The sequence below is a fragment of the Odocoileus virginianus genome, chromosome 34, assembly GCF_023699985.2.
Source record: "Odocoileus virginianus isolate 20LAN1187 ecotype Illinois chromosome 34, Ovbor_1.2, whole genome shotgun sequence".
In the NCBI taxonomy this organism is placed as follows: Eukaryota; Metazoa; Chordata; class Mammalia; order Artiodactyla; family Cervidae; genus Odocoileus; species Odocoileus virginianus.
The window spans coordinates 632826-653420 of NC_069707.1; the positions used below are offsets into that span (position 1 = coordinate 632826).

Sequence of the window (20595 nt, forward strand, 5' to 3'; positions counted from 1 at the left end):
TGTCCTGTTGCTCTTTTTCTCGAGCGTGTCCTGCTGTCCACACCCGGGGCGTCAGTCATCAGAGGCGGGAGCCGTCCGCTGTGGCTGTGGGGAGAAGACATGAGGAAAGGGGGTCTGGCGGGGTCCCCAGGGGGCACGTGGCTCAGCCAGGCGGGGGTCTCGGCGCTCACCCTGAGGCCAGTGTCTGCACAGGCCTTGGGATCCTGGTGCTTCTGGTGTCCAGGGCGGAGCTTGGAGGAGAAGGTGCTGTTGGGGTCCTGTGGTCCCTGGCAGTCACGGTCTTGTCCTGATCCTCGGGCGGGAGCAGGCAGCCTCCTGACCGATCTGCTCCTGGGGCGGGCGGTGCTTGTCAGCGGTGGGGGTGTGGGGGGACCGGAAGCAGGGGTCTGCTCCGTGTGGGCGAGGCGAGGGAGCCCAGCTGAACTCACCTCTGGCCTCTGGCCGCCTGGGGAGGTGGTGGCCCCGAGTAGCCTCGTTTGAGGCGGGAGGGAGGGGAGTTGCTCGGAGTGAGCTGGTGTGTCTGGAGCTCAGGGTGTTCAGCTCCCGCCCGTCCACGCAGGCAGGCGGCTCTGGCTCTGCTGGGAGGCGGTCCTGGGGACATGATGGTGCCTTCGCTGTAGCTCCCGGGCTCCTGCAGCAGAGGGCAGCAAAGCCATTTCTGGTGTTTCTCTGCGGTCGGTCCTGGCTCTCCGTTTGCTCCAGGTCGTGTTTACGCTTGTCCATCCTCCCAGGATGGTGTCCCCACTTCTTCCCAGGGGCTCTCTGACCGGGGTGATGTGGTGATGCTACACCTCTCTGTCCGATCTCAGGTTCCCGAGTGTAGTTCACACTCTGAGCCCCGGGTGCGCACGGGTGTCTGGGGTGAGCTTGTCTAGACAAGAGTGTCCCCTCCTTGGCTGTTCTTTCTCTGTGGTTTGTCACAAAGCATCCAATAGGGGAAGTCCGAGACACGGAGGCGCGTGGAGCCCGCCCCGGGGCAGCGCAGGGCTCAGAGGTGCAGCCTTGCTCTGCACAGGAGGCGTTGCGGATTTTCTCGCCACGTGCGCGCGCTGTGGCCCATGGACAGCCCGGCCCGGCCGTCTTGGTTCTGAATCTCCTCTCGCAGAACCACGGTTTTCTCTTCCCAAACTCCAAGTGTCGGCCTCCGAGAACCCTTCCCCACACGGGCTCCTCTGCTTCTTGGTGGCCGTGGGGGCGGTGCTGCGTGATTCTAAGGTTGTCTCCCAGCCGCAATGGCCTTTCTAAGGGGTCGAGAGGGCAAAATAGGTCCAAAAATCAGGTCGTGTATGGGTTCAGAGCCGGAGGTGGCTGACGCCAACCAGAGAGGGTGGGGCTGACCGGTGCGTGGGGGGAGTCGGAGGGTCCAAGATAGAAGCCACAGCAGGTCCTGACGCTTCATCGGGACCGAGTGGACCAGCCAGGCAGCCGGTGCCGGCGTCGGCAGGAGCCGCGGACCCCCATGAGCGGCTGTGGTGTTGCCCCTGGTGTTACCACCTGATCTGGGCAGCGTTTCCTCTCCCTTCCTGAGCACCCGCTTATTCCCGGGGAAAGGAGGGGACGTGCTAAGTGATGATCGGTCCGTTATCTGCAGGTCTGATTGCTCAGACACTGTGACCATCGGCCAGCCAGCGTCATTGTCTAACACCTTCTTCGCAGACTGTGTTTGGTCTTTAAATGAAGCAAGGTCCACCTGCTTGGGTGTCAGCTCGCTGGGGCGCTTGGCTGGGAGACGCCTCCGCTCGCGGGGTCACTCCCTTCTGGACGCGCAGCTCTGCTGCTCTGGGGAGGCTCAAGGCCTGCTCTTCCTGCTCTGCCCTCAGGTCACGACGGGGCAGTGGGCAGCGTGTGCTGGAGCCACGACGGCCGCTGGGTGCTGTCTGCCTCCCAGGATGGGACGCTGCGGGTGTGGTCGATGCGCGGCCCGGAGCCACTGCTGCGTCTGGTAACGGGGGTACCAGGGCGCAGATGGCGGGCGGTCGGGGGCCCCGCCCAGCTTCTCCTGCAGCCGCCGGGGGTTGGGGCCAGGCGGGCAGCACAGTGTGTTTACACGCACACGTGACACGTAAACACGCACGGCACACGTGCACAGACATGCACATACACACAGTTAAATAAGCCTGACATTTGTATGGTTTGAAAATGGCAGAACAATAGTAAAATATGGGAATAATTTAAAGATAAAAATAAACGGGATGCTATAGTAGAGGCGATAATGATGCCCACAGGACGCTATGTGGGGGAAGTGTGTTTTGGGGAGAAAGATGCCTTATTTTGGTCAGCTCATGGGAGATGGTTTGGAAACAGAGGGAAGGGGGTCAGGAAGACGGGTAGGGGAGGGACAGGAGACACGGCTCCAAGTCACCAGGCTCCTTGCTGGCAGGAAGCGGTTTCAAGGACTCTGTTAGCACTCATCCTGTGAGTCTGGTTGTAAAAGGGATCTGAGTCCTGGGGCCCTGCTTGAGGGAGGCTGGGCACTCCCAGGTGGGGCCTCGGAGGCCGAGAGGGGAGAGGGGGGTGGCTTTGGGGCCCAGAGTCCTGGTGACTTCTGCACTCTGCACGGGCTGTGCCGTGTCGTCGGAGGAGCAGACACTCAGAACTAGGCTTAAAACACGTGTAGAACTTTGGCTTCAATGGTCAGGTTCCCACTTTCTTTCATTTTAGAGTTTTTAAATGGCCAGAATTCTGAATTTTAGTCATTACAGCAACATTTTTAATTATGTAGCATTGTTTAGACAGGAAGAAGAACGGAAGGTTGTACGTTGGTTCTACCAAGACGCACTCTGTACATTTATAATAAGTGGATGTTTGTGTTAGGATGACAGGGTTTCATGTTTACAGCAGTAGAGTTTTTACCGACACATATTTATTAGTGATGATGACTGATTTGCGCTGCAGGGCAAAGACATGTTCCCTAAGCCTGTCCAGTCTGCGCAGTTTTATTATATCGACGCGTTTATCTTGTCGTCCTCGGGCCCCGAGGTCCAGCTGCTCAAGCATCACATCGACACCAGCAAGGACGACTTACGGAGGTAGCGCCCCCTGCGGTCGGGGACACTGTGTCTCAATCGCGTGTCGGGGGTAAATAAAGTAACACGGTCCAGGATGTGATCACACCCTCCTTTGAGCAGAAGTCCCTTCTCCTCACATAGAGCTTCCCTGGGGGCCAGGCCTGGGCCTCGGGGGTCTCACCAGTGGCCGGGACTCAGGAAAGGGGGCCACTACCCTGGTTCTGCAACATGATTAGCACGTTCTGTATGTGAGACAGTTACTGTTTATAGTAAGTTAAGGTGTTAAAGAATCAGCCTGCCATTGCAGGAGATAGGAACTCCATCCATGGGCTGGGAAGATTGCCTGTAGAAGGAAATAGCTACCCACTCCAGTATTCTTGCCTGAAAAACTCCACGGACAGAGGAGCCTGGTGGGCTACAGTCCATAGGGTAGCAAAGGGTCTGATATGACTAAGCATGCATGCATGGCATGTTTTTCATACACATCCACAGATGTGCGTGTGTGGTCTGCTAGACACCTGCCGGGCACACCTGACGTTGGCAGACACTAATGCTTGGCCGTCTTTGTTTTCAAAGTGTTTACGAAAATGAAACCTGCAGAGAGAACCAGAGGCCTCCCCTCTGAGCCCCGCCCCTCACTCCCCTTCCTGGGACCCCACCCCTGGCCTGTAGTTGCTGCCCATCAGGTGTCTGTGTGGTTTGATGGGCGGTTCATGTGTGACACACCTTTGATCACGACCATGCTCGTGAGCATGGCTGCTCTCTCTGGGTTTACCTGTCGGAATGTGTCAGGTGACAGGAGGCAGCCACAGCTCTTCCTGGTTCCCACACAGAGACACCTCGTTTGTTCCAGTGGGGCCACCCTGAGCATCCCTGCACGCATCTGGCAGTGGGCCTGGTGGGCGTTTCTGGGCTCCCTTCTCCAGCCACCCCAGAGGGGGCGTAGGTGGCGCCCAGCAGCATGGTGGTGGGCTCGCACATCTCTGAAGGCGGTGCCCGCAGTCCCCCCTGTCCTGCGTCCTGCAGAGTGGGGGCCCATCAGCCAGCTTCCTACCTGTAGCTGACTGCCGCTCACTGTGTTCACACCACGACGTTGGTGTTTCCATCAGGTCCTGCCCACCACCCTCTTCTGGGTGGCTCTGTCCCACTGCTTATCACTCTGCAGAACAAGGTGGCTGCTGTAGCTCCAGGCATCACGCCTGTGTTTCTCACGGCAAGATGAAAGGGAGACCTGTTTAGGCCTGCATGCCTCAGGGCCTCAGGAGCACCCTGGGTGTTGGGTGGGGCTGGTCTCATGGCCAAGCTGTTTGCCTCTTGTCTTGGCCTCCTCCCACATCCCTCGCCTCTGACCCAGAGTCCCCATGGTGCTGACGGCCTCACCTCGATGGGCACATGCCGGCTTCCAGCACTGGGGACTCCTGCACCCTGGGGAGGTGTGGGGTTGGGTCAGGAACACCTACGCCTTATCCGTGAGGCACTCCTGGCCCTCCCATCGCAGGGGTGTCTGCAGCCCCTTTACTCACATGACTCTTCTCTCTGAGACCCTTTCCTGGGCTGTCCTGTCCACATTAAGTTGCTCCTATCACCTCTTTAGCCGTCCTGCTGTGTGGCTTTGGGCAGTCTCTCAGCAGGATACACAGGGGTCTATGAAATCTCTGCTGATCATTAAGCTTCATTCCCAAAGTTCCCGAGACTTGGCCTGGCTTGTCCCCTGAGTATGTGTGTGACCTGTTCTCCCGGGACGTGAGGCCTGTCCCTGCACTTCGAGTCACCCCTCCGGGTACCACTCTGTGCCTGTCTCTGTGCATCAGACCCTTGCCCAGCAGTTACTTCCCTATGGACGGGATGGGCTGACAACCAGTTTCATCCACACCTCAAGTGTCTGAGAGGTTTGGACACTAAGCCCTCATGGCTTTGGCCATTGCCCACCTATGCATCACTTTGCCAACAAAGGTCTGTCTAGTCAAAGTCATGGTTTTTTAGTCGTCACGTATGGATGTGAGAGTGGACCATAAAGAGGGCAGAGTGCCAAAGAATTGATGCCTTCGAACTGTGGTGCTGGAGAAGACTCCTGAGAGTCCCTTGGACAGCAAGGAGGTCAAACCAGTCAATCTTAAGAGAAATCAGCCCTGAATATTTGTTGGAAGGACTGATGCTGAAGCCAAAGCTCCAGTATTTTGATCGTCTGATGCAAAGAGCCGACTCATTGGATAAGTCTCTGATGCTGGGAAAGATTGAGGGCAGAAGGAGAAGAGGGCATTAGAGGATGAGATAGTTGGATGGCATCACCGATGCAATAAACGTAAATTTGGGCAAAGTTCAGGAGATGGTGAGGGACAGGGAGGCCTGGGGTGGTGAGTCACAAAGAGTCAGGCACGACTGGGCAACTGAACAACAACAGATAACTTGTAGCTCATTGGGTATCTTAAGTATTAGAGTTTCCCTGGTGGCTCAGATTGTAAAGAATCTGCCTGTAATGCAGGAGACCCGGGTTTGATCTGTGGAGTCTTGCTAAGTATACACAGTTATTTTAAAACTAGGAGAAAAATTTGTCTTCTCATAGATAGGGTTGAATTGCACTTGGCTTTATAGATAGTAATCTTTTTCATGAAGTTTTACTAAAGGAAAAGCTAGAGTTACCTAAAGGATAACTTGGATAGTCAACTTGCTATCTAATAAAATTTATTTATTATTATCATTTATTAATGAAATATCATTGTTAATATTAAGTGACATGAAAACTTTTATTTTCAAGTTTCTGAAGGTAGAATCTTGGGTGTGGCAAAAGGGGAACAAGGGGGTTGACCGTCTTCCACCCTCTCACAGGTACAGACAGAAGAGCTGGTGCACGCCCGTGTGCAGGCTCCTCACGGCCGACGTCGTGGACATCACCAGCCTGTCTGCGGTGAATGATTTCCACTCCTGTATCCTTGCTCCTGCTGTGCGTCCGATGTTTCCACATCCTGACCGTCATCCTTCCGGCACAGGCTTGTGCTGAGGGTCCAGGCTCCAGGCTCGGGCTGCGCACTCGGACCTCGTGGAGCTCAGAGGCCCCGTGTAACAGCTTCATCTCAATAATGAAAAGAGCCCCGGAGGGAAAGGAAGGGCAGGCCCAGGGAGCTGTGAGTAGAGGAGTGACAGAATCTGAGTTTCCTGGTCTGCTCGCTTCTTGAGTGACAGTGATTCAGTGCATTTAAACAGGACGCGGCTACACTTACCATGTGCATCCTTTGATGAACTGAATGGCGTACCCCATTTCATGTGGAAGATGGCAAAGTTACAGCAGTGCTGCTGAACAGCAAATTGATCCCAAAATGTTTTGAGTTTTTGTGGTTGCATCATCATTTTAAATTAAAGAGCATTGACTTTAATTTATTTAGAAACAAAGCTCTGATCTTTAGGGAGTCATCTTATAGACTTATTCAAAGGTCTAAGTTAGATTCTTTTGAAAAGTTTTATTCTTGAAATTTCAGAAGGACTGATACAGGATATTAGAGATTCTAGTTTATTTTAGTTAGAAAGGTAATTTTTTTATGCTAGAACCTTTTGCTAAAAACACAAAAACATTTAGCAGAAATGTGGTGTTCTGGTTATTCTGTCCTTGAGTGCGGATCCCTGAGTATTTTGGCTTTAGTGTTGGGTTTATTATTCTATCTAGTACTTTTTCTAATCTGTACTTTTCTAGCGCATACACATTATTTTTTTTTTTGCCACACCAGGTGGCAACTGAGAGCTTAGTTCCCTGACCTGAGATTGAACCCGTGACTCCTGCAGTGGAAGCGTGGAGTCTTAACCACTGGTCTGCCAACTTAACCACTGTCCCTCCTGGTCCACGTGGATGAAGTGTCCTTGCCATGTGCTGCGTTCAAGGCTTGTCCTCCATGCAAGCAGCCTGACCTGGTAGAAGGGGGCACCGTTCACTTCCACGGCCTCCCCGTCTAATCTTTGGCTCAGACCTGTCTTCGAGCTCAGTGCCTACATGTAGGGCAGCCATTCCACCTCTTGATTTGGGTGTTTCCTGGCATCTCAAACCTCGCTTAACTCTCAGTGGACCTATGCCTCCCATATGGAAATCCACATGCCTGGCCTCCTCATCCTCCCAGTAACTCTGGCCAGGCACCCGGGATCAGGTGGGGAGCAGGTTGTGGTCAGGACTGTCCTGTGGAGCCTCAGGAGATCATAGCTGGTCATCTGTCCGTGCAACCTTCTGCCGAGAGAAGTTCCCTAACCGAACCCCAGACCTCGTGCTCGCTGCTGGGCGGAACCGGACCTTGGAGATTTTCGACCTCAACGTGGGCTGCAGTGCGGCCGTCATCACGGGAGCCCATTCTCGGCCTGTCTACCAGATCTGTCAGAATAAAGTGAGTGAGCGTCTGACAGCGCACAGCCTTTGTAAACTTTGTGTTTAAGGTGTTTAACAAACTTACAATGCAATCTTATAGCAGTTTGCTGCCAAAAGCAACAGTGATTTTTATTGGTCATGAAGCTACTGTAAGCCTTGATGTTTGATGTTAGAAGGCATTTGGATGCTGTTTCGAATGTGGATGTTTGTACCTTTGTCTTTGATGATTTTGTGGTCCCAGTTTTTTATTTTACCACTTTCAAATGAAAACAGTCCCATTTTCATTTACCACTTGGCGGTGGTTTTGGGCGTTTCCAGTGCTGGGTGGATTCTGCAGGGATGTGAGGCAGCCTTTGTGGATTTGCGGGTCTCTCTGTCGGGTGCAGCTGGTCTGTTTCGACAGAGGAAGAATTCAAAATGACACACAACTGGGCATTGAAGGTCAGGGACTGAGGAGATGGCCATTCTGATGAGTTCATTGTCTCACAGTTTAGTTCAAAAGATGCTTTGTTGCCCAAAAGAATAACCAAGAGACTTGTGAACAGAACTTTTGTTCTTTTACGGCGGGAATGCGGTTTGAGTTTGGGAGCCATGATCTCATGCTGGTTTTTTCAGAATGAGATCTGCCAAGGTGGCGTTCCAGATTGATCATTAGGCCTGGTGGAGTTCTGGACTTCCAGTGAGTTTGATAAGAGACTCACATATCTTTTCCATTGTAAATCTATTATAAATCCTATTTTCTTTGTTTCTTATGTTCTCATCTTTATTTCTTTCTGGACTTTATCATACAATCATAAAAACTTGATTGAAAGTTGGTATGTTAGAGTTCAGTATAAGGTTTTTCTTCGGTTTGGTTCCCAAAACTGTTTAAGTTGAAAATGCAAAGTATGATTTTGGTGTTTTGATGCTCTTTCACTTACAACATAAAAATAAACCCTTGGCTTTAAAATAATGGTAAAGACAATTCTTTTAAACTTAGCTAACCAGATTTTGTCATATTTTCAGAGAAGTTATTTCCTTTTGAAAAGTAACATGTCACTGTTTTGACTGATATCTTCCTCTCTGTTTCCATTTCATAAAAGAAGATATTTTAACCTTCTGCATATAACGCTTTTCTCTGTTATAAGGATTAAATAATATAATGTATATTGATTTCTTAGCATATGCTAAATTCACTAAATGGAAGCTATTTTTTTTTTCATTTATTTTTATTAGTTGGAGGCTAATTACTTTACAATATTGTAGTGGTTTTTGCCATACATTGACATGAATCAGCCATGGATTTACATGTGTTCCCCATCCCGATCCCCCCTCCTGCCTCCCTCCCCATCCGATCCCTCTGGGTCTTCCCAGTGCACCAGCCCTGAACACTTGTCTCATGCATAAATGGAGGCTATTTTTAAAAACATAAATTTATGAGGCCTGGTGGACATTGCCTTAGGAAACTCTGAATCTTCATATGCAACTAATTTCACACAATTCCTTTGTTCCCATGAGTGTTAAGGAGAAACACATCGAATTTTGCTTCCTGCAGTTGAAAGTCAGGCTGAATTATTACAGAAATGATGTCTGCTTTCAAAGAAACTGCAGACTGGAAGGTGGGAGATGTGGGTGTGAGTAACCCTCACTCATGCAAATCTGAGTCTTGAAGCTCCATAAGGTGTGTTAGTTGCTCAGTCGTGTCCAACTCTTGCGACCCCGTGGACTGTAGCCCAACAGGCTCCTCTGTCCCTCGGATTCTCCGGGCAAGAATACTGGAGTAGGTTGCCATTCCGTTCTCCAGGGGTTCTGCCCAACCCAGGGATCGAACCCGGGTCTCTTGCACTGCGGGTGATTCTTTACCGTCTAAGCCACCAGGGAAGTCCACTTAAGCTCTGTAAGGTGAGAGAAGAGAGTGCCCCCCATTGATGGGAGCAGGATGCTTATGCTGTTCTGGAAGGTCGGAGCAGATGGCATTCGGCTGGAGTCACACGTCCTTCCACGTGGTCAGACAGAACTTGACTTTATGGGGCCTTTGAAGGTGGTAGGAAAGAGAAGCAGGTTGATCTGACTCCTGCCTGAGGGTCTGGATGGGTCCCTGGGTCTCAGGTTCCTCTGTTCCCAGACTGATTCGAATATAAAATCCCAGTAGGGGTTAATACCACGAACGCAAACCTCCAGAGGCTGTAGGTGCGAGTCCAGCTCCAGGTCAGCCTGGGCCCCCATCCACTCCTGCCCCTCCAGGAGCCCTGCCCACCCAGCCTGCTGCTAAAACACACCCCTGACTCCACGTCCGGCCTCAGTTCCTCAGGGGCCCCTGGCACACACCCCTGACTCCACGTCCGGCCTCAGTTCCTCAGGGGCCCCTGGCACACACCCCTGACTCCATGTCCGGCCTTCGGTTCCTCAGGGGCCCCACAGCTTCCGAAATAGAGTCAGCTTTGCAGGCAGCCTCTTGCAGCTGCTCTTGTTCGCTCTGCCTGCTGTCCTCAGGGGGGTGTGGACCCTCTGGTCTCAGGTGAGGGGGTGGGGCATCCGAGAGGCCAGGGCCACTCTCCTGCACGGGGGCACTGGTGTGGGATGCCCCACGCCAGCGGCACAGACCTGGCGTCACTTCCTCCAGGGGGCTCACCTGCTATCACCAGGGCAGGTGTGTGCAGGTTCCCAGGGCTGAGTGTACCCAGTCATCAGGGCAGGTGCGTGCAAGTTCCCAGGGCTGAGTGTACCTGCTCACCAGCACAGATGTGTGCAGGTTCCCAGGGCTGAGTGTACCCAGTCACCAGGGGCGGGTGCGGTAGGTTCCGAGGGCTGAGTGTACCCAGTCACCAGGGGCGGGTGCGGTAGGTTCCGAGGGCTGAGTGTACCCGGTCACCACGGGTGGGTGCAGCAGGTTCTCAGGGCTGAGTGTACCCAGTCACCAGGGGCGGGTGCAGCAGTTCCCAGGGCTGAGTGTACCTGCTCACCAGGGGTGGGTGTGGCAGTTCCCAGGGCTGAGTGTACCCGGTCACCAGGGCAGGTGCTTGCAGGTTCCCAGGGCTGAGTGTACCCGGTCACCAGGGCAGGTGCTTGCAGGTTCCCAGGGCTGAGTGTACCCGGTCATCAGGGCGGGTGCGTGCAGGTTCCCAGGGCTGAGTGTACCCGGTCACCAGGGCAGGTGTGTGCAGGTTCCCAGGGCTGAGTGTACCTGCTCACCAGGGCAGGTGTGTGCAGGTTCCCAGGGCTGAGTGTACCCGGTCACCACGGGTGGGTGCAGCAGGTTCTCAGGGCTGAGTGTACCCGGTCACCAGGGGCGGGTGCAGCAGTTCCCAGGGCTGAGTGTACCTGCTCACCAGGGGTGGGTGTGGCAGTTCCCAGGGCTGAGTGTACCCGGTCACCAGGGCAGGTGCTTGCAGGTTCCCAGGGCTGAGTGTACCCGGTCACCAGGGCAGGTGCTTGCAGGTTCCCAGGGCTGAGTGTACCCGGTCATCAGGGCGGGTGCGTGCAGGTTCCCAGGGCTGAGTGTACCCGGTCACCAGGGCAGGTGTGTGCAGGTTCCCAGGGCTGAGTGTACCTGCTCACCAGGGCAGGTGTGTGCAGGTTCCCAGGGCTGAGTGTACCCGGTCACCAGGGGCAGGTGTGGCAGGTTACCAGGGCTGAGTATACCTGCTCACCAGGGGCGGGTGCGTGCAGGTTCCCAGGGCTGAGTGTACCTGGTCACCAGGGGCGGGTGCAGCAGTTCCCAGGGCTGAGTGTACCTGGTCACCAGGGCAGGTGTGTGCAGGTTCCCAGGGATGAGTGTACCCGGTCACCAGGGCAGGTGTGTGCATGTTCCCAGGGATGAGTGTACCCGGTCACCAGGGGCAGGTGCGGCAGTTCCCAGGGCTGAGTGTACCCGGTCACCAGGGCAGGTGCATGCAGGTTCCCAGGGCTGAGTGTACCCGGTCACCAGGGCAGGTGTGTGCAGGTTCCCAGGGCTGAGTGTACCCGGTCACCAGGGCAGGTGCGTGCAGGTTCCCAGGGCTGAGTGTACCCGGTCACCAGGGCAGGTGTGTGCAGGTTCCCAGGGCTGAGTGTACCCGGTCACCAGGGCAGGTGCATGCAGGTTCCCAGGGCTGAGTGTACCCAGTCACCAGGGGCGGGTGCGGCAGTTCCCAGGGCTGAGTGTACCCGGTCACCAGGGCAGGTGTGTGCAAGTTTCCAGGGCTGAGTGTACCCGGTCACCAGGGGCGGGTGCGGCAGTTCGCAGGGCTGAGAGTACCCGGTCACCAGGGGCGGGTTCCTCGGGCTCCTGTGCCTGTGGGGTCGTTGGTCCCAATCACTCTCCCCCATCCCTCAGCGGAGCTGAGTGCTCTGTGACCCCCAGGCCAGGCCACACGAGGTTCCCCCTCCCCGGGGCCTGGGAGCTGGTCCATCCTGAGCCATCCGCGTTTCAGGGTGGGGCGGGGGAAGCAGGGCAGAGCAGTCGGCGCTGTGCAGTCAGATGAGAGGCGTTATGTTGGAAAGGGAGTTCTGAGGGGTTTGATGGGGAAAGAACCGGTTTTAATTCCTGAAAATAAAACATCTGAATGGTATGTGATAGGATGAAAAAGATGAGGGTATACGGTTAGAGGTTTGCAGCATGGTTTAATAGTTTTCTTAAACTTCCCTTAAATTTCTGCTCAGTTACTCGCTGGGCATCCAAGTGTTCTGACTAACCACAGCCCTGCAGGAACTGTTGTCCTGCAAGTCTCCATAGCTACCTCATCTCTGCACCATGGGCATGGATTTTACCCATTTTCGTGCATTTCTTACGTGTGCATTTAAGCCTATAAATTTCTCTCTGAATGCTGCTTTGGTTGTAATTTGCCAGTTTAGCAAATGGCCTTTTGACTTAGCAGTAAATATTTTCTGATTTTTTTCAACCGAGTCTTTATTTATATATGAGCTTTCAGTTTTCCACATCAGTTCAGTTCAGTTGCTCGGTCATGTCAGACTCTTTGCGACCCCATGAACCCCAGCCCACCAGGCCTCCCTGTCCATCACCAACTCCCGGAGTCCACCCAAACCCATGTCCATTGAGTCGGTGATGCCATCCAACCATCTCATCCTCTGTCATCCGTTCTCCTCCTGCCTTCAATCTTTCCCAGCATCAGGGTCTTTTCAAATGAGTCAACTCTTCGCATGAGGTGGCCAAAGTTTTGGAGTTTCAGCTTCAACATCAGTCCTTCCAAGGAACACCTAGGACTGAACTCCTTTAGGATGGACTGGTTGGATATCCTTGCAGTCCAAGGGACTCTCAAGAGTCTTCTCCAACACCACAGTTCAAAAGCATCAATTCTTCGGCGTTCAGCTTTCTTTATAGTCCAACTCTCACATCCATACATGACCACTGGAAAAACCATAGCCTTGACTAGATGGACCTTTGTTGGCAAAGTAATGTCTCTGCTTTTTAATATGCTGTCTAGGTTGGTCATAACTTTCCTTCCAAGGAGTTTTCCACATACATAACTAATTCCACATACATAAACTAATTTGTTGTTTGGCCGCTCAATTGTATCCAACTGTGACCCCCATGGACTGCAGCATGCCAGGCTTCCCTGTCCTTCACCATCTCCTGGAAATTTCTCAAACTCATGTCCATTGAGTCGGTGATGCCATCCAACCATCTCATCCTCTGTCGTCCCCTTCTTCTCCTGCCTTCAGTCTTTCCCAGCATCAGGGTCTTTTCCAGTGAGTCAGTTCTTCGCATCAGATAGTCAAAGTATTGGAGTTTCAGCTTCAACACTAGTCCTTCAAATGAATATTCAGGGTTGATTTCCTTTAAGATTGACTGGTTTGACCTCCTTACAGCCCAGGAGACTCTCAAGAAACTTCTCCACAGTTCAAAAGCATCAGTTCTTCGGCGCTCAGCTTTCTTTATAGAGTCCAACTCTCACATCCATACTTGACTACTGGAAAAACCATAGCTTTGACTATACAGACCTTTGTTAGTAAAGTTATGTCTCTGCTTTTTAATATTCTGTTTAGGTTTGTCATAGCTTTTGTTCCAAGAAGCAAGCGTCTTTTACTTTCATGACTGCAGTCACAATGCGCAGTGGTTTGGAGCCCAAGAAAATAAAGTCTGTCACTGTTTTCATTGTTTCCCCATCTCTTTGCCGTGAAGTGATGGGACCAGAAGCCATGATCTTAGTTTTTTGAATGTTTAGTTTTAAGCCAACTTTTTTCACTCTCCTCTTTCACCTTCATCAAGAGGCTCTTTAGTTCCTCTTTGCTTTCTGCCATAAGGGTGGTGTCACCCTGTTTGTTTAACCTATATGCTGAGCATGTCATGAGAAATGCCAGGCTGTGTGAGTTACAAACTGGAATCAAGATAGGCGGGAGAAACAACAGCCTCAGATATGCAGATTACACCACTCTTATGGCAGAAAGCGAAGAGGAAATGACAGCCTTTTGATGAGGGCGAAGGAGAAGAGGGAAGCAGGCAGCAGCACTGCTTACAACAGCCGGGACATGGGAGCAGCCTAGACGCCCGTCGGCAGACGAGCGGCTGAGGGAGCCGTGGTGCACGTACACCATGGGATGGTACTCAGCCAGTAAAGAGAATACGTGGGAATCAGTTCTGATGAGGTGGATGAAACTGGAGCCCATTATACACAGTGAAGTAAGCCAGAAAGAGAAACACCAATACACTATACTAACGCATATGTATGGAATTTAGAAAGATGGTAACCATAGCCCTATATGCAAGACAGAAAAAGAGACACAGATGTATAGAACAGACTTGTGGACTCTGTGGGAGAAGGCGAGGGTGGGATGATCTGAGAGAATAGCATTGAAACATGTATATTATTAATTGCGAAACAGATCACCAGTCCAGGTTTGATGCATGAGACAAGTGCTTGGGGCTGGTGCACTAGGATGACCCAGAGGGACGGGATGGGGAGGGAGGTGGGAGGGGGGTTCAGGATGGGGAACACATGTAAATCCATGGCTGATTCATATCAATGTGTGGCAAAAACCACTACCATATTGTAAAGTAATTAGCCTCAAACTAATATAAATACATAAAAAAAGAGGCAGCTTAACATTAATATTTAAAAAAACTAAGATCGTGGCATCTGGCCCCATTACTGCATGGCAAATGGAAGGAGAAAAGGTGGAAGTAGTGACAGATTCCCTCTTCTTGGGCTCCAAAATCACTGCAGATGCTGACTGCAGCCATGAAAATCAAAAGACGATTGCTTCTTGGCAGGAAAGTGATGACAAACCTAGAGAGCGTGTTGAAAAGCAGAGACATTACTCTGTTGACAACGGTTGTGAGAGCTGGACTGTAAATTTGGCAGAACACCTAAGAATTGATGCCTTTGAACTGTGGTGCTAGAGAAGACTCCTGAAAGTCCCTTGTACTGCAAGGAGATCAAACCAGTCAATCTTAGGGGAGATCAACCCTGAATGTTCACTGGAAGGACTGATGCTGAAGCTGAAGCTCCAGTATTTTCAGTCATCTGATGCAAGGAGCTGACTCACTGGAAAAGTCCCTGATGCTGGGAAAGATTGAGGGCAGAAGGAGAAGAGGGCATCAGAGGATGAGACGGCTGGATGGCATCGCCGATGCAATGGACGTGAACTTGGGCAAAACTTGGGCGATGGTGAGGGACAGGGAGGCCAGAGTGCTGCAGTCCCTGGGGTTACAAAGAGTCAGACATGACTGGCTGACTGCACAACAACATCTTATATTTTCAGATATAGTTGTTTTTATCACATTCAGAAACGATTACTAGTTAGGTGTACTTTCAGTTCAGTTCAGTTGCCCACTTGTGTCCAACTCTTTGAGACACCATGGACTGCAGCTTGCCAGGCCTCCCTGTCCATCACCAACTCTCCAAGCATACTCAAACTCATGTCCGTCTAGTCGGTGATGCCATCCAACCATCTCATTCTCTGTCGTCCCCTTCTCCTCCTGCCTTCAATCTTTCCCAGCATCAGGGTCTTTTCCAATGAGTCAGTTCTTCGCATCAGGTGGTCAAACTATTGGAGGTTCAGCTTCAGCATCAGTCCTTCCAATGAATATTCAGGGCCGATTTTCTTTAGGGTTGACTGGTTGTATTCCTTGCTGTCCAGTGAACTCTCAAGAGTCTTCTGCAACACCACAGTTCAAAAGCGTCAATTGTTTGGTGCTCAGCTTTCTTTATAGTCTAACTCACACATCCATGCATGACTACTGGAAAAACCATAGCTTTGACTAGATGGACCTTTGATGGCAAAGTAATGTGTCTGTTTTTTAATATGCTGTCTAGGTTGGTCATAACTCTTCTTCCAAGGAGCAAGTGTCTTTTATTTTCATGGCTGCAGTCACCATCTGCAGTGATTTTGGAGCCCCCCAAAATAAAGTCTATTACTGTTTCATTTTTTTCCCATGATCTTACTTTTCTGAATGTTGAGTTTAAGCTAACTTTTTACTCTTCTCTTTCACTTTCATCAAGATGCTCTTTAGTTTTTCTTCACTTTCTTCCATAAGTGTGATGTCATCTGCATATCTGAGGTTATTGATATTTCTCCCAGCAATCTTGATTCCAGCTTGTGATTCAGCCAGGCCAAGATTTCTCATGATGTACTCTACATATAAGTTAAATAAGCAGAGTGACAATATACAGCCTTGACATACTCCTTTCCTGATTTGGAACCACTCTGTTGTTCCATGTCCAGTTCTAACTGTTGCTTCTTGACCTGCATACAGATTTCTCAGGAGGCAGCTTAGGTGGTCTGGTATTCCCATCTCTCTAAAAAATTTTCCACAGTTTGTTGTGATCCACATAGTCAAAGACTTTAGCATAGTCAATAAATCAGAAGTAGATGTTTTCTGGAACTCTCTTGCTTTTTCGATGATCCAATGGATGTTGGCAATTTGATCTCTGGTTCCTCAGCCTTTTTTAAATCCAGCTTGAATAGCTGGAAGTTCATGGTTCATGTACTGTTGAAGCCTGGCTTGGAGAATTTTGAGCATTACTTTGCTAGCATATGAGATGAGTATAATTGTGCAGTAGTTTGAGCATTCTTTGGCATTGCCTTTCTTTGGGATTGGAATCAAAACTGACCTTTTCCAGTCCTGTGGCCATTGCTGAGTTTTCCAAATATGGTGGCATATTGAGTGCAGTACTTTCACTTTCAGAATCGTGTTTTAGGATTTGAAATAGCTCAACTGGATTTCCATCGCCTCCACTAGCTTTGTTTGTAGTGGTGCTTCCTAAGGCCCACTTGACTTTGTATTCCAGGATGTCTGGTTCTAGGTAAATGATCACACCATCGTGGTTATCTGGGTTATCAAGATCTTTTTTGCATAGATCTTTTGTGTATTCTTGCCACCTCTTCTTAATATCTTCTGCTTCTGTTAGGTCCATATCATTTCCCTCCTTTATTGAGTCCATCTTTGCATGAAATGTTCCCGTGGTGTCTCTGATTTTCTTGAAGAGAGCTCTAGTCTAATAAGGTGTACTTTGCCTTATTTCTAATTTTGCTTAATATTTTTACAATCAATCTTTCCTCTTTTTACTTAGCATATGCTATTTTCCCCCACCCTTTACTTTCAACTGTTAAAATTAATATAGTTTAAGTGTTTTTATTGAAATCCAACTAGCAATCTTTCTTTTATCTGTTGGGCTTACTCTGTTAGAAATTATTATGATGACTCATCAGTTGATCTTATTTTGTTTTTCTCTTCAATCTTTAAAAAGAACTCTTCACTTTCTATTTATCATGATATTTCTTGGCTTCATTTTTTTCCTTCAGAGTCTACTGACTTGATCAGATATGTTTCTAAATTCTTTTTTTCCACTTGAAAGGTTTGACCTCTGTATATTATTTGTTTTTTTTTTTTCCCATTTTTTACTGTTCAATTTCAGGAAGCTAGCAATATTGTAAGCTCTTGTAACTGTACACTCATCTCTCTGTTAGACTAGACCTGTGCTTTGTTCTTTTTGCATTCAGGGCGTTGCAGAGCACCCATTTTCAGTAGGTGACCGCCACATACTTGCTGAACGCCTGTTGTTTCTGTGTTATGAGTTGTCAAGCTGTCTTAGCCCAGTTCCAGTGTGCGGATCACTGTGCTGTGCTCATCTTGGTAACTGGGAGGCAATGACGGGACCCCTCTGTGTGTTAGGTTTCTCATATGAAAAAGGGAGCAACATAGCTGACACTTCACAAGTTTGCTAAGAGGAGGAAATGTGAAGTGTTCAGAGTGCTGTGGGTGCACAGTTAAGACTCAATGCATATTTGTTTGTTTTTATAGTCACTGAATTTATATAAGCCTTTGTTTCCTGTTTGTAAATGAAGAATCACTTGCAGGTATTTTAAGCATAAATGCTTGTGGACACACTTTATTAGATTTGTCTTAACATTAATGTTTGGATATTCTTGATATAGTAGGAAGATGGAAATTATTATAAACCACATTATATTTAAGTAATGTTTGGGGCCAGATGGCTCTGTAGATGGAGTTCAGTTTCAATCCACTAGACACTGAAAATCATGGCCACACTTCTGACAGCAGCTTGGAGAAGGTAAGGGTCCTGAGGGCCCGGTGACCAGACCAGAGGCAGGTCCTCGGAAGTGTCGGCGTCTGCTGGGACACGAGCTGGATTTCACCCAAGTCAGCGACACAGGCACCTGCTCAGGGAGTCTCAGGGATTGATAAGCACAGTTTGATAAGTAGGAAACTAATAACTGACCTCAAGCTTTAAATGCCTTATTAAGACCATCTTTCAGATAATTTATTGACTATGGCTTATGACCTACACTTTAAAAACTTTGGTGTATTATTACCACTCTTTTGATCTTTTGCCATTTGTAGTTGTGTAACTTCCGTGGCATTACATATAGAGAAAACATACATCGGTAGTTCTTAAGATCAAAATGTTCCATTAGCAATTATTCATAGGAAGTTTTTGGAGTCCAATGCTAAAATTTTTATAAATAAAAAAGCTATTCGTTAATTTCTTTCTTTAGATTCAGTGTTGTTAGATATGAATAGTGTAATGTTTATTAATTCAACCTGTAAAAAATATGCCTTGATTTTCCCCTTATAATTACAGGGGTCATCATTTGCGACCCAGCAATCCCAGGCTTATAATCTCTTTGCGACCGCAGCCACTGGTGACGGGATAAAGCTTTGGGACCTGAGGACCCTGAGGTGCGGCTCCTTCTGCTTTTCGGGTTGCAGTTGGGGGTGAGGCCAGACAGACCCCATAGAGTGTATTTTAATTAAAGCTCATGGTAAACTCCACTTGAGCTTGTTTTTCCAAGTATGACAAGGTTGTAGTGAATCTATTCACACTGACTAAGGAATGTCTGGTTTATGCACAGAAAGGGTCACACAGTTGGAATGATAAAAATGCAGATCCTGGTCTTTCCTCTGCTGCATGTCACACGTGACCTCTGATTGCTGGAAATGCACAGGCAGCTAATTGATCACTTCACTGTTGGACTTCAGTGAGCATGTATGTAACAGTGAGATGTATATGAGTGTGTGCAGGCATGTGCACACACAGTGAGATGGGCATGTAACAGTGCGGTATACATCTATTTGTACATAAATATATGTATACACACACAGTGACGCATAATACAGGTAGATGTGTGTGTATATGTATGTATACAAAGTATGTGTGTGTGTATATATATATATAAATATACACACACAGGGGTACATACATGTAACAGTCAGATGTATATGTATGTATACAAATACATACACACATAGTGATATGACCATGTACCAGTGAGATGTATGTATCAGTTCAGCTCAGTCGTTCAGTCCAGTCCGACTCTTTGCGACCCCATGGATCGCAGCACGCCAGGCCTCCCTGTCCATCATCAGCTCCGGGAGTTTACTCAAACCCATGTCCATCAAGTCGGTGATGCCATCCAGCCATCTCATCCTCTGTCATCCCCTTCTCCTCCTGCCCCCAACCCCTCCCAGCATCAGGGTCTTTTCCAGTGAGTCAGTTCTTCCCATCAAGTGGCCAAAACATTGGAGTTTCAGCTTCAGCATCAGTCCTTCCAATGAACACCCAGGACTGATCTCCTTTAGGATGGACTGGTTGGATCTCCTTGCAGTCCAAGGGATTCTCAAGAGTCTTCTCCAACACCACAGTTCAAATGCTTCAATTCTTCGGCACTAGCTTTCTTCACAGTCCAACTCTCACATCCATACATGACCACTGGAAAAACCATAGCCTTGACTAGACAGACCTTTGTTGGCAAAGTAATGTCTCTGCTTTTTAATATGCTGTCTAGGTTGGTCATAACTTTCCTTCCAAGGAGTAAGCGTCTTTTAATTTCATGGCAACAGTCACCATCGGCAGTGATTTTGGAGCCCAGAAAAATAAAGTCTGACACTGTTTCCACTGTTTCCCCATCTATTTGCCATGAAGTGATGGGACCAGATGCCATGACCTTAGTTTTCTGAATGTTGAGATGTACATATATATGTATACAAATATATACACACATAGTGATACATACATATTACAGTTAGATGTGTGTGTGTGTATATATGTATACAAAAATACGTGTGTATATATATGTATATACATGCACACATGGGTGCATACATGTAACAGAGAGATGGATATATATATGTGTGTACACAAATATATATACACACAGTGATATACACACATACATATATACATATATATATTTATACACACACACATAATTCTATTCCTTAAAATGTCCTGATAGTTATGGCAGACGGACATTGACTATATAATGTATCTAACAAAATAGAATAACTACTTACATCTGTCTCTGTATCTGTGTGTGCGACAAGACAATAGTAGCAGACTGCCTCTGTTTTCTTCTTCGTTCACTAATCAAGTATAAACCCTCTGTTTCTATCCTTTGTGACTTTTGTATACGTTTCATGTATAAAAAGTTTATTTAATGTTAGTTTTGTTGTTTTTGTGAATTTATGATTTTAAAAGTGTGTTCATTATTTTTAAACGGTGTCCAGAATAACCTGCCTCACCATTTATCATCAATAATCCTCACATATAAAGATGTTGTTTCACTGTTAGTTTGCTCATTTTTGTCAAGACAAGTCAGTATCTTCCTCCAATAATTTATGTTAAAAATTGAGAAATACTTTTTTCTCTTGGTGTTTTTTCTTCCTTGTAGGTGTGAGCGCCGTTTTGAAGGACATCCAAACCGCGGCTACCCGTGTGGAATTGCCTTTAGCCCTTGTGGCCGATTCGTGGCTTGTGGTGCTGAAGACAGACATGTATGTGCTGCCGTGGCTGTGTGTTGGTC

The 20595-nt window shown here is 48.8% G+C and overlaps 1 protein-coding gene across 18 annotated transcripts in view; it reads left to right on the forward strand.

Annotated features, from left to right (window-relative positions):
• The window catches only part of WDR27 (WD repeat domain 27), a 246485-nt gene that overhangs the window by 39325 nt on the left and 186565 nt on the right, over positions 1–20595 (forward strand). For all 18 annotated transcript variants that reach the window (XM_070461527.1, XM_070461538.1, XM_070461528.1 and 15 more), the window contains 6 exons: positions 1821–1942; positions 2896–3029; positions 5835–5932; positions 7248–7369; positions 18375–18472; positions 20464–20566. In XM_070461527.1, the coding sequence (XP_070317628.1) occupies positions 1821–1942; positions 2896–3029; positions 5835–5932; positions 7248–7369; positions 18375–18472; positions 20464–20566 (677 nt within the window). The remainder of the gene's footprint in view (positions 1–1820; positions 1943–2895; positions 3030–5834; positions 5933–7247; positions 7370–18374; positions 18473–20463; positions 20567–20595) is intronic.